Source organism: Coturnix japonica, chromosome 2 (assembly GCF_054131305.1).
Source record: "Coturnix japonica strain WE chromosome 2, WE-NBRP24, whole genome shotgun sequence".
NCBI lineage: Eukaryota > Metazoa > Chordata > Aves > Galliformes > Phasianidae > Coturnix > Coturnix japonica.
In genome coordinates, this window is record NC_140664.1 from 36,054,289 (window position 1) to 36,066,822 (window position 12,534).

Genomic DNA, 12,534 nt, shown 5'->3' on the forward strand with positions numbered 1-12,534 from the left:
ACCATGTATTGTACAAGGGCTCCAACAGTGGTCCCTAAACAGCAGGCATGTAGCTGGACCAAAATCTTCCTGACATCGGAGGAGGCTACAACAGAGTAATTAAAACAATACAATTTTGCTGCTCTTAGTTATAGTCATCTGTGTGCTCAGGAGTCTCACCCTGGCCTCAGTCCTGCAGCTACTAAGCTTCTCTTCAATGAGCAGAGCATGTTCATCCCTCACTGGAGCCAGTGGCTGTCCCCCTACATGGTACCTCACTACAGAGATGACTCCATGCAGGAACAGTCATTCAGGCTGTAAAAGAGTAAACAGGTTTTAAAGTAAAATAAACCCTGTGTTCCAGAATCAATGACGCATGCTCTTTGAACTTTCTTTTAAAATTGCTCTGAAATCATAAGGTTGTTATGGTGTGTTTTTACTCCAAATAATGCATATCATTGTAACACAAGCCTTGAAGTTAAGTGGCTACTTTAATGAAACATAGTTACCATAGCTACCACAGGAGAACAGAGAATAACTTTTAGTTCTTTTGAAGCCATGAATTAGTTTAAAAAGAGGAAAAGGAATAAACAAGCATGCAGAAGTTTATTATTCAGTGTTTCATGCCTGATCAACTCTAAAAAAGAACTCTCCCTAGACTGGGGCATTAACATTTTCCAGTTGAAATCTGTAATTGCTCATCAACAAACATAAAATCACATTTCAGCTCCTCAGTGTGTCTGTTTCCATGTTTGTTTGTTTTTTTTCCTGAGTCAGAGAAGAAACTTTTTTTTTTTTTTTTTTTTTTTTTTTTTAAGTTCTGCTTTCAGCATTTTGTTAATATCTGATAGCATTTTGGTTGCTAAGAAATGGTATCCTAACGCGAATAATGCATGGCTAACTGCAACTCCTGAAATCTATGGTCTAACTTTATTATTTGTAATAAAACACCATTTTAAGGCCGATGGGAAGAAAATGAAAATTTATCATAGTGAAGATGTCTTTCAGGAGCGGTCTCATTGTTTTTCATTTTCACGTTGTGATGTGCTGTATCCCTGAAGTGTTAATGGAGGTCACTGTTGTTGCTCTCCTTTACTGTGTCAAAGCAAGGGAGTTTCTCCATAGTTGACTATTGAGAAGCAAAATAATGCTCCTTCCAGTATATCACCTTCAGCTTATAAGCCTCGAGAACAGCAGTGATTAACAGGACTTTTACAAAGTTTCTGTGTAGTTACAAGGACAGCTTCAATCTTCTGTCATTTTTTTGCATTAGCTATGATTATGCTTTTACCACCAAAATGCATTTATTTTAAAGGTAACAATACAGAGTCAGAGAATAGCTTATGTTTCATCTATATTTATCAGCACTCACTGTACATTTGTGTCTTCATTACCAGGAAATATTAAGGGACATTGTGCCATCTATTCCTGTTTACAGTTTATTATGCAGAGATAGGAAACACTTAGCATGTAAAATGAATGTAGAAATTATTCCTGGATAGAAACACGGACATTTCCCACTCGTTGGCTCTTTCTCCTCCATCACCGGATCAGAGTGTAATTGTCAGTAATCAGGCCTGCTTGCTGCTGATAAAACCACTCTGAATGCTAGCAGCCTTCTTTGTGTGATGACTCAATTATTCCAGAAGTGCCTCATCAAATCTGCCCCATCAGCTGGGCTAATAAATAAGGAGAAGAAACTGGCCCCCCAAAGCAAATTATAAATCCATTTGCATTAACCATTTCGCTGGTCCATGATCTAGGCAGAAATAAGCATGGCAGATTGTGTTAAGCTTATTTGAATATGTTTATAATGTTTACAGCATGCAACCTTTTTTTTTTTTCTTTCTTTTTTTTTTTTTTTTTTTGGTTTTATTTCTTCTTTTTTTTTTTTTTTTCACAAGGTGTTGGAATTATCAGTCATGAATAGCATCTAAAAGCAGTTATGTTAATTACAGAAAAGCCTCGGGCATCTTTGAGGGATAGTTTGTTGCTTAAATCAGGTGAAAGTTAAACCATTCTGCAAGGTGAAATACAATCTTGCACATGGCATTGAAATTACTGCCATGTTTAAAACAGAGGATGGATGCAAAAGGTGTATTTTTACAGGTAATGGAAGAACAACCACAAGTATTATAAGGCTGTATTTCATATGACCTCCTGTGCATCTCAGGGTAGAAGTAAGTGAGATAAAGTTTACTCTTATGGTTGGGAAAGGAAATTCAAGTCTATAAGCATCTACAGTCCCGTTTCACATCCCGGTACACCTGCACACTCAATAAAACAAGTGTAAAGAGGAGTACATTGCCCTAAGGAAATTGCTTTCTGAAGCTCAAACCATTAAAAAAAAACCCACACATGTCCAAGTAGTTGCCTTCTGATTTCCAAGGTTTCCCACGTTTACTCCAGTAGTCAGTCTACTGCATCAGAAGGCTGATGTTTACTTATGTGCTGAACATTACACCTGTGTTTAAGTGTCTCACTGAGATGACCCATAAATCTGAGTAGAACTTAATGTGTAAAGTTATGTACTTCAGCATGCACAGGATAAAGATATGACTGCAGTCAAGAGCACAATATATATTTTTCTTTTTGCAGTGGCACCTTTAGTTTTCAGATATTTTCTCAAATACTAAATATTATATATTGAGAAGGAGAAATGATTGTTCCTGTAGAAACACAAAAAAATCTTTGGAGGTCATAGTGGTGAGCCCATTTCATTTGTTTCCTTAGGTGCTACTTCCATTCTCACTTAACAAATCATAAACTGCTGTGTGTTCATTCTCATATCTTTAGTACATCAACTAGTGATGTGATATATGAGAGAAAATCAATTTCATTTGTTGGAAATTTTATCAGGACCCAAATCGTGATTCACATCAGTATCCTGGTATTACTCATGGATCATAGTAGGCTAACACTTCAGAATCAGTACAAAATCACATTGCACTAGAAATAGCTATGAACCAAAGAATGAATTGCAAAGATTCCAGGTGACTTCGCTGAATCATTACACTGACAAATCAAATAACTCTGATTCTGTGGGTTTATCAAGTTTGTCGTTCTAGAAATGAGGTGTTGTTTGAACTAGAGGGGGACATTCACCTCCCTCAACCTGCAAAAGAGCTGAAGAATAGGCAATGGTTATCATCTGTAAATCACAGGTATTTTTCTTTCTTTCTTTCCCAATTCTTTATTAAAATAGGTAAATGAATTCATGCACACCATAAAATTTGAGCCTACATCAGTGTATGAATGGTCCTAAGGGGAAGGATCCCTCTAAAGAACCCTGATTGACATTAATTATTTTTGTATGATAACCACTAACAATAGTCCTATCATCAGAACTTCCAGTAGCCTAGACAGACGATTTTTGTGGACTCTTGAGCATGAGATCTTCATTTTACAGTCCTCATTGCATCCACTGCAATGCTCTCTCCTTTCCATTCTTTGATATACCTCAAAATTTGGCCCATGTTCAATTTTATAATGGATAAAATATACTTTAAAAAAGCATTATTCAATAATATATTGTATGAGATTTAGATGTAAATCAGAACCAACTTTTCCAAAATGAATTTGTTTGATATCTGAAGCATCATATCCCTGCATTGTACTTGAAAAGTATGTTGCTTCTTGGTGTGTGGACAGGGATGACATGCAGTTTATATTCCATTTGGGGTATGTCACATCCCATGACACAGAATAATCCAACACAACCTGTTTATAACATGACAGATGAATGATATTGTATTAGAGTTTTTATGAAACATATCTTAAAATCTGGGTACTCACCCACGAATCAGTTGTATGGTTGCCAGCACACTGTTATGTGAAAGAAAGAGTAAATAACATATTTAAACTTATCAACCAGTAACTTCTGCTTTAGTTAAACACAGAAGAAAGGTCAAGTTTTTGCTTTATATAAAGTCTTGCTTTTCTCTACTATAATGCTTTGCTTTTCAAAGATAGATAGCTGATGATGTTGTATACAAGGCAGATGGGAGTAAAACTGCAAATGGCACTTTTGCATGTAGTTTTCCAGCACAATTTTAAACTGTCCTGTCCAGTCCTGACCTATCCCAGACTCATTTTCTTAAAAAGAGTACTTTCAATGTATTAGTCAATTATGTAAAGTTAAATGCAAAAAGTTCTGTATATTTTCCTGTCCTTTGTGCACTTTTCCAAGTGGATCTCAGCTGTGCTGTCTTAACTCTCACTCCCTTAGGATGAGAGACAGCAGATGGGGTTAGGGCAGAGGGCTGATGCTTCTGACAGCAAACGGCCTGGTTGTTGAGTGGAAGCTGTGAGCGTCAGGAAGCTCCTTTTCCCCAGAGAACCAACAAACCACTGAAGAAAGTTGAAAATGAGCCCTTTGAGAAACGCTATTAAAAGTAGTAAAAAATTGCAATTGTGCAGATGATGTGCTGCTGTGTGGTTATTCGGATGCTAATGAGTTTGACATTAGGGAAGTCAAAGGGTTTACAGCTACTCCCTTATGTGATTTAGTTCTTTATTGGCAATCTTTGAGAAAATAAATGAAAAGTATATTGCTAATAAATGCATAACATGATAGGATTTTAGACCAAAACCTGCCAAAACCAAAGTTTTAGTCCTTGGAAAGTGACTTGTTCACCACTGTAGCTATTCTAAGAGATTTTTTTGTTTTAGAGTTAGTGTATTTTGAAACAAGACAAGACAAGGCAAGTAGATAGTGATAGCTTTAATACTCCTTTTGTGTTGCTTTTTTTTCCCCTTCTTTTTCTTGTGAACATTGAAAAAAATGGGGAAAGAGGGCTTTGAGGGTGAGCAGCTTCATTTTCTGGCAACATACTGGCTAAAAAAACAGCTTTAAAAATCTTCTCAGTACTAGGCTGTTTTGTTCTGTTTTTTTCTTCCCTTTTCGTCATGTTGCATCTGTTGTCTGTTTTGCTACTTGGTAAAAGCTTATTTATTTTAATTAAAAGTTATTGATGGGATTCAAATAATATTCTATCTATTGGGACTCAAGCTGAATTTAGCCACTCGCTAAGTTGTTGCCTGCCTGAGAATACATTTAAAGTGAGGCTTTCCAATTTCAGAAATGCAAAATTACAAGTTTTGTTGACAAAACTTCATTGGATATAATTAAACAAATAGTTTCACCTTGAAGTTCCAGAAGTTCATCTGCAAACTTTCTCATTAGTCTATTAGTGGAATAGATAGAATGAATTAGATAAATCTTACTAAGTACAGTGGATGCTATTTGAAAGCTACACACAAAATTGCAAGTGAAAGTAAAATTTTGGAATTTGATTACTGATGGCAGGAGAGATAATAATATAAAGTCTCTGTGTAATAAATAATTACAGACAAATTTGATCAAGTTGCAGGTGCATTCAACTTTCTTTAAGTTTTTGAATGGTGTGGTTATTCCTTATTTCTGAATGCAAGGTTATCAGATAAAAAATTCAGCTGTTTTTCTCTCATCACTATTGTTAGTTTAGTGGGAGTTTCCTTATAGAAAATAATAAATATTAAGAATGACGAAAAGTCAAAGACATCCCGTATTTGGTTACAGCGAGAATGTGGTCAGTCCATCCAACTTTAAACATTGGTATTCAAAGCAAAATACATAGATTCTAAAAAATTCAATGGTTTTATTTCCATAATTATTGAAATATTTTAGAGGGCTTATCATTTGTTTCATACCATGTGGCAAACCATTGTACTCAGTTCATAGTGTACTGATGCAGAAAAAAATATTTGAGTTTGGATTTCTACATAGAAACTGTGGTTTTCTGTATGTATATTAAGAAAAACTAAAGGTCTAAGTGAAAAAGTATTGAAGAGAGCATAAGCCACATTTTAAAAGTACCACAAAACGAGTAAATTTTTATTATTTCTACTTTTTAAAATCATCATGTGCCTGTGCCACATTTTTCATGAACAAATAATAATAATAAAACAAACAAAACCAGAAAAAGATATTATTTGCTTGTTTAATTTAAAAAGAATTTCATCTATGTTTTCTTTATTATAGCTGTTTTTTAATTATGTTTTCTTTTTCAGAGAATGAATTTCAGGATTATCTGTTAAACCGGGCAAGACATCTTGGGAAGAGTGAACCTGGTCCTTTGGAATCTGCAAATATTTTCACCTGGGAACACGCAAAGGTGGGATAACTTCTTTAAAAGAATGAATCTGAATCAAAATGCTTCTCCATAGATGTACTAGATTACTTTGTAGTGTGTTGTGCATTGTGACTGTATTTCTTTTACAGTATCTGCTGTTTTAAGAACAGTAATCTTAAGAATCAGGTATAAAAATGATTAAATATTGAAAGAGATGAAAACTTTTGTAAATATGTATAAATTCTGTTTTTTTCCATTTCTGAACTATGTTTCTTAAAACTAAATGCTAACAAGAACACAAATACCTTTGGAATTTTTTAATTCAAAAGTAAAAACATTTTTCATAAGACGTTGCTTAAATTCAATCTGAAGAATAGTGTGTGATTTTATTTTTTTTTATGAATGCACATTGATTTAATTTTTCTACTACACATTTTCTGAGAGGTTTTTAGGTGTCAAGGTAATACTTTTATTTTTTCTTTTGTTTGTATATTGACACTTTCATCAGTAGGAAGAAAAATGATATTTAGTACACAGTAGCCCAGTAAATAGTGACACGGCATTAAAGTGCATTGGAAATAAAAACACAGGAAACAAGCCCCCAGAAAATGTGATCATCTTATGCTAAGCTGCATTTCACCATGTTATACTATATATATTTTTTTCTCTAAATTTGAAAAGCTAGCAGTTGTCCCTAATTTCATAATACCATATCTCTGCCCTCTAAAGCCTTGGTAAAGCAGACTAATAGAAATACTTGGCACACATTGGTTACCTAAGGGAATAATAGAACTATTTGCTGTAGTCGTTTGGCAAAAGGACATAAACATATGGCTTTGGTTTATATTCAGCGCTGCCAGTTGTGCAAAGTTGCATGGATGAAGTATACAACAGCAGTGACAACTCAGAAATCAGAACTGAGAATCAAAATATATCATCCTTGTTACAAAGTTATTCATGCTTGTCTCTGACTTATGGTTTATTTTTCCACTTCATGCTTTCAAGTAGTGATTTCAACATTAAAACATTATCTACATTTCAAAACTATGTATAACACGCAGCCAGTTGTTGATATTACACTTTAAGGTTTGCACTCAATAGATGTACTTACTCATTTTATTTCTGAAAAACAAACACTTGAACTAATTGTTTCTGTGGCATTCAACTTCCTCTTGGTAGAAATCAAGAATAGAATTGTGTAAATTGAAAAAAAAGTTTCAAAAATAAAACTGAGATGACTAAGTTACGTAAGTAGTTTCATCGATGTCAAATAACAAGGTTTGTTTTCAGTATTTGTCCTAAAGAACGCCTGCTTTGTTTTTCTTCTTTCTGGGCATCAAGTTGTGATTAAAAGCAAAGAAGAACACGTAACTTTAAGCCACAACTCAAACACTGTTCCTGAAAATTGTGTCTTCATATCTTTTACTTTTTATTTATTTATTTTTTTACTTCCAATAATCAGATGATATAAACTTTTTCCAAAATTTGCTATATTTCTGCTTTCCATTTTCTTCTTGCTCTGTAATTGTCACTATCAGTCTTTAGTGAATTTTTCCTAATAAAAATAAAATAAAAGCTATCTTAGAGTAGCAGAAAGATGCCCTTAGCACATACATACACAAACAAATGCTGCTCTGTGCTTCCATATAAGATGTAGGATATCCTTTGCTTTATGATACTAAAAAAACCCCACATCTTAATGACAATATTTCCTTTTAGATTCTTAAATATTCATGTTAGATTCTTAAATAACTTGTTGAAAAGAAATAGTAAAATGCAGTTACTAGAAGCAGTGAAAAAAAAAAATAAATAAAAGCCGAACTGGTATTACCTGTTGTCAGAAGAGAAACACGCAATGTCATGTCACCTTGGGGCACAGCATAGAGATATTTGCAGTGCACATCAGTATCTGACTTCAGTTTTGAAGTCTGTGGCTTGTGTTTTAGAATTAAGGATGGACATATGTGCTTTAAAAGGCATCATTCTTTTTCTGACAAAGTTCATAATCCTAACGAGAGATGTAGACAATATCTCTATACAAACAGATGTAGATTACCAACAAAAGAAAGAAGAGAAAAACTATTCGTCTTTTCAGAACTCTCAAAATCAGCAAAGTTTTGTCACTGAGAAGTTACTTTCCGTGTTTCATTTTGAAAATCAAACATAACTTTTTGTTAGAGAATCCCAGGAAAATGTCAACTTTATACAACTTACCTCTAATTAAACTGGCCATTTACTTACACAGAATGAAAGTGGCCACTCCAGGAATGTGAAACATGAAAGTGAAATCACTCATGCTTGTCCAAAGAGCAGAGCAGAAAATAGAAAATGCTCTTACTTACATGTATCAGCCTCATGGCATCACTTATTTCACAGTAATGTACTGTAAAGCTATCCTACCAAGATAGAAGTAACAATTTCATTTCTAAAATTGAGAATTAAAAATATGCAAGTAAACTGAAATAATTATGCTACTGTTATTATTATTATTAGCATTTATTGTACATGTCCTGTTTCAGCTGTCATACACTTGGATTCCTTTGTATCGGTACACACATATGTGAACACACACGCAAAAGAAACTTAGAGACAAATCCTGATTCTCTCCATCAGGGAAGTATTTTCAGGTGTTGCTCTCAAGTCTTCTTATTGCAGAGTGAACAGAAGTAACATTTGGTTTCTGTAGCTGAAACTTCTTAAACAGTTTTCTGAGAAAGTCTGATTGCTGCTTTTTCACCTTTAAATTCATCTGGGGGATACGAACACACTGTAGCAGTCATATAGCAAGTTAATCTTCAGCCAAGCAGAATTTGTGATATCGTGATTCCAGTCCATTTATTAGGGACTAGTTACTGACTTAGCCTTCTGTCTCAACTGCAAATGAAAGAAGAAGAGATGGAGTATCACACTGAAATCCACAAAATCAAACAGAAAACATTCATAAACAGTGAAAATTGTTGGGATGTGCTTTCAGGTAAAGAATTCAGCATTGACATCTAAAATATATTTCTAAATCACAGGAATATAGTGCAACTGAAGGAACTCTGAGATGGGCACTTATGTCTTAGCTGACTTTCCTAATGATTTAGGACTACATATCTGCTAACTCTCTTTTTGTCTCTGTGTTTCTGACTATTATATCTCACTAATTCCTTTTGAGTCCATTAGCCAGTTTCAAATCAATTTGAAAAGAAAGTGCTTAGATGAATTTAAATCCTGTCATATCAGAGAATCTACTTATAAGATCATAGAATCTAGCTATAAGATTTAGTGGAATTAGTTTCACTATTCATAGAATTACTAATCATCACTATTGGATATAGTTCTGCTTGTGAATATTGCCACTAAAAATATGGGAATGCAGCTCCAAGTAAAAAAATTCTAGACATCAATTAGATATTATCCTGATAGATGAAAACATTTACAGGAAGACATAATGTATGGATCTTGTACAGACTAGAACAATCTATCTGTTATGATTGTCTCAAGACAACATGTGTGCTGGTAGGGAAGGCTGACCATCCTTGAATTTGAGAGCATGAAGCATGATCCAGAGTCCATCCAGTCTTTCCAGTACACAGAAATAATAAGACATATCTCTCAAATTCAAATCCTGATAGCAACTGCCTCATAAAAAAATTCAGGCAGAATTTCTTATTTAGTTTAACACTTTCATTGCTCCAAGGATATTTTAAAAGTTTCAGTACTTCTTGCTGACTGTCTGTGGCTGTAATTTCATGTAAAACAATCACTATGCGTATCAAAAGAATAAGAGGGTGTCAGGCAAACTCTGGGGAAAAAAAAAAAAAAAAAAAAAAAAAAAAAAGGAATAAATTAAAAAAAATTAAAAAAGGAACAATGTATTTAAATTTTGAGAATCTTTATGACATACTGTATTTGATTATTTTTCTGTGGGTTTAATGCTAATGATGCATGGGCTTTAGAAAGTTATTTTCATGCAGTTCTTACACGATGATTCGTTTAATATGTGGCTTGCAGTGGGCTAAACAGCACAGTAAATTTTAGAGTTGAGTTGATTAAGCATCTCTCATAATTTCAAATTATTGCAAGGAAAAAAAATCGATAGAAAAATCACCTATATTTATTTTATTGTTGGTTTTCACTCATTGTGCAGTTTTTAAATATTCATCACAATGTAACATGCTATTTAGACCAAAGTAACTGCTGTTCAGTAGAAGCAGCGAACACTTTCTCTTTCATAATTAAAAGAGCAGCACTGTGATTGGTGTGGTATTTATTATGAAATGATGACAAAGGAGTACCAGTGGTTTTAATAGTTTTAGCTTACAGGAGCTGTTGTTAATTTTGTCTGTAGAGTTGCAGGTGAAATAATGCACAGTGGATAAATAGTCTATATTGGTTTAACTGAACATAATATATAGTGTGTTCTGGAGTTGTTTGTCTCAATAGACTATAGTAATCAAAAGTAATGAACCTATTATGTGCAGGACCTTGGAGAGCATAGAATGGCAGTAAAAGTGTGGCACATAAAAGGTTTATTAAAGGAAATTAAAGTCCATCATTGCCACACCTGCTCCCCTATTATAAGTCTATGGCAGGTCAGTGCCTTCAATCACAACTCAGCATCAGAGAACAGAGCCATGTTTCCCATTACCATTGCAGTCGCATTGCTAAAACTCACTCTCCAGGTTTTAAGGATAGTGACAAGTAAAGGCTGCCAGCAGCACTACTACATAAACACAAGCCACTTGTGTTACTTTCCTGCTAATAATCAACATCAGATGTAAATTTAAACAGAGAAAAGATAACATTATCTGGGTTTGAGATGCATTTCAATCAATTTGTACTTTCATTTCAGATATCACTAACCTGGGTTCTAGAATTAGACTTCTTCAAGTACATGAATGGCCTTTTCAAATACTTGTGTTCTCTCTTACAAATAGGTATTTTGATTCCTGTTGTTATTTATGATGCGAAGTCACATGCAGTAGCAAAAAGAAAAAATAAAACAAAAAACAACAAGAAAATAGAGAACGGTTTTTTAACCTCTAGCAAGGCTGACTTTATTCTTTCATTCTCAGGTCAAATTTGTCATATTCTGCAATGCTCATTCATATTAAACCTTCAGAACATCTCAGTTATCTGAGTCACATAAAGCTAAAAATAGAGCATCCCCAGATCTTCAAAGTCTATGAATAGAAAAGGGCACAAACAGCTTCTTGCATGTTCCCTCTGTGGGGCAAATCAGTACTGCTGATCCTCAGGAAAAAAAAAAAAAAAAAAAAAAAAAAAAAAAAAAAAAGAAAGAAAGAAAGAAAGAAAGAAAGAAAGAAAGAAAGAAAGAAAGAAAGAAAGAAAGAAAGAAAGAAAGAAAGAAAGAAAGAAAGAAAGAAAGAAAGAAAGAAAGAAAGAAAGAAAGAAAGAAAGAAAGAAAGAAAGAAAGAAAGAAAGAAAGAAAAAGAAAGAAAATAATGGAGAGGGTCTGCCAACATAGCTTTTTGTCTTGTCACCTTTTGCAGGAAAAAAATTGCAGATGTCCGGCATAGACAACTTCTTGTATCCACAGAGTCTAGCTACCTATTACCCGAAAGAGTTACATAAATCAGATGCTGATGCATGCAGTCGTACCTGCATATTGATCTGTGGAATGTTGGATTATTACCATTTCACAAACAGGGAAACTGAGATTAAAAGCAAAGATAGGTAGTAAGACACTACCACAATAATAAGAAGAATTACAGAGCTCCTGCTGTTCTGCCTAAACAAAAATTCCTCATGACAGATTCTTCCACACACCTCCCTGGACATGCACAACATTACATGGTTAAACAATCTGCTGTATACCATTGCAGCTCTTCATGAAATCTTAATCCGTTTGAATTTCAGGGGTTGGTAATAAAATCCATGGATTGAAAACCTGCCCCTACAATTATGGGTCTGGGCCAGATCCAAGACCAGAAGGTACATATTTCCACTGCTGGTTTAGATGTAGCCAAAAGTGTCATGCGAACAGCCATTCCTGCAAGGTCTCTCTTTTTTTCAGTTAGAAATCTGATGGCTGCAGCTAATCTTTTGTTGTTGTTATTTTTATTTTTTAATATGAAATACAAACCTGATCTTATGTTCCCCCAAAGGCTCATACTTATCTGTAATAGTTTCTTTCACCAGAAGTTCTACAAGATATGATTAAGTGGTGAAGTGCTCCCAAACTGGACATGTGATGTAGTCACCATTCAAGCAAGAGGATTTCATGCTCTGACAATGAAGTTGTCAGACACAGGTTCCATTGCAGCTTCTCTGATATGCTTCAGTTACAACAGTCATGTAGGATGCCTGTAGGAACTTGTGTTTTTGGAACTTATTCTTCCAGGAGGTTGATGTTGAAAGCAGTAGTCACACAACATTGCTGCTTCTAACCTTATACCTTCAGCTAACACCTGTAGACCTTGTCATTAAACCT

General features: G+C 34.3%; 1 protein-coding gene across 5 annotated transcripts in view; it reads left to right on the plus strand.

Moving 5' to 3' along the window:
• Window positions 1-12,534, plus strand: part of ST18 (ST18 C2H2C-type zinc finger transcription factor) — a 174,966-nt gene that overhangs the window by 92,470 nt on the left and 69,962 nt on the right. For all 5 annotated transcript variants that reach the window (XM_032442722.2, XM_085537383.1, XM_032442724.2 and 2 more), the window contains one exon: window positions 6,031-6,134. In XM_032442722.2, the coding sequence (XP_032298613.2) occupies window positions 6,031-6,134 (104 nt within the window). The remainder of the gene's footprint in view (window positions 1-6,030; window positions 6,135-12,534) is intronic.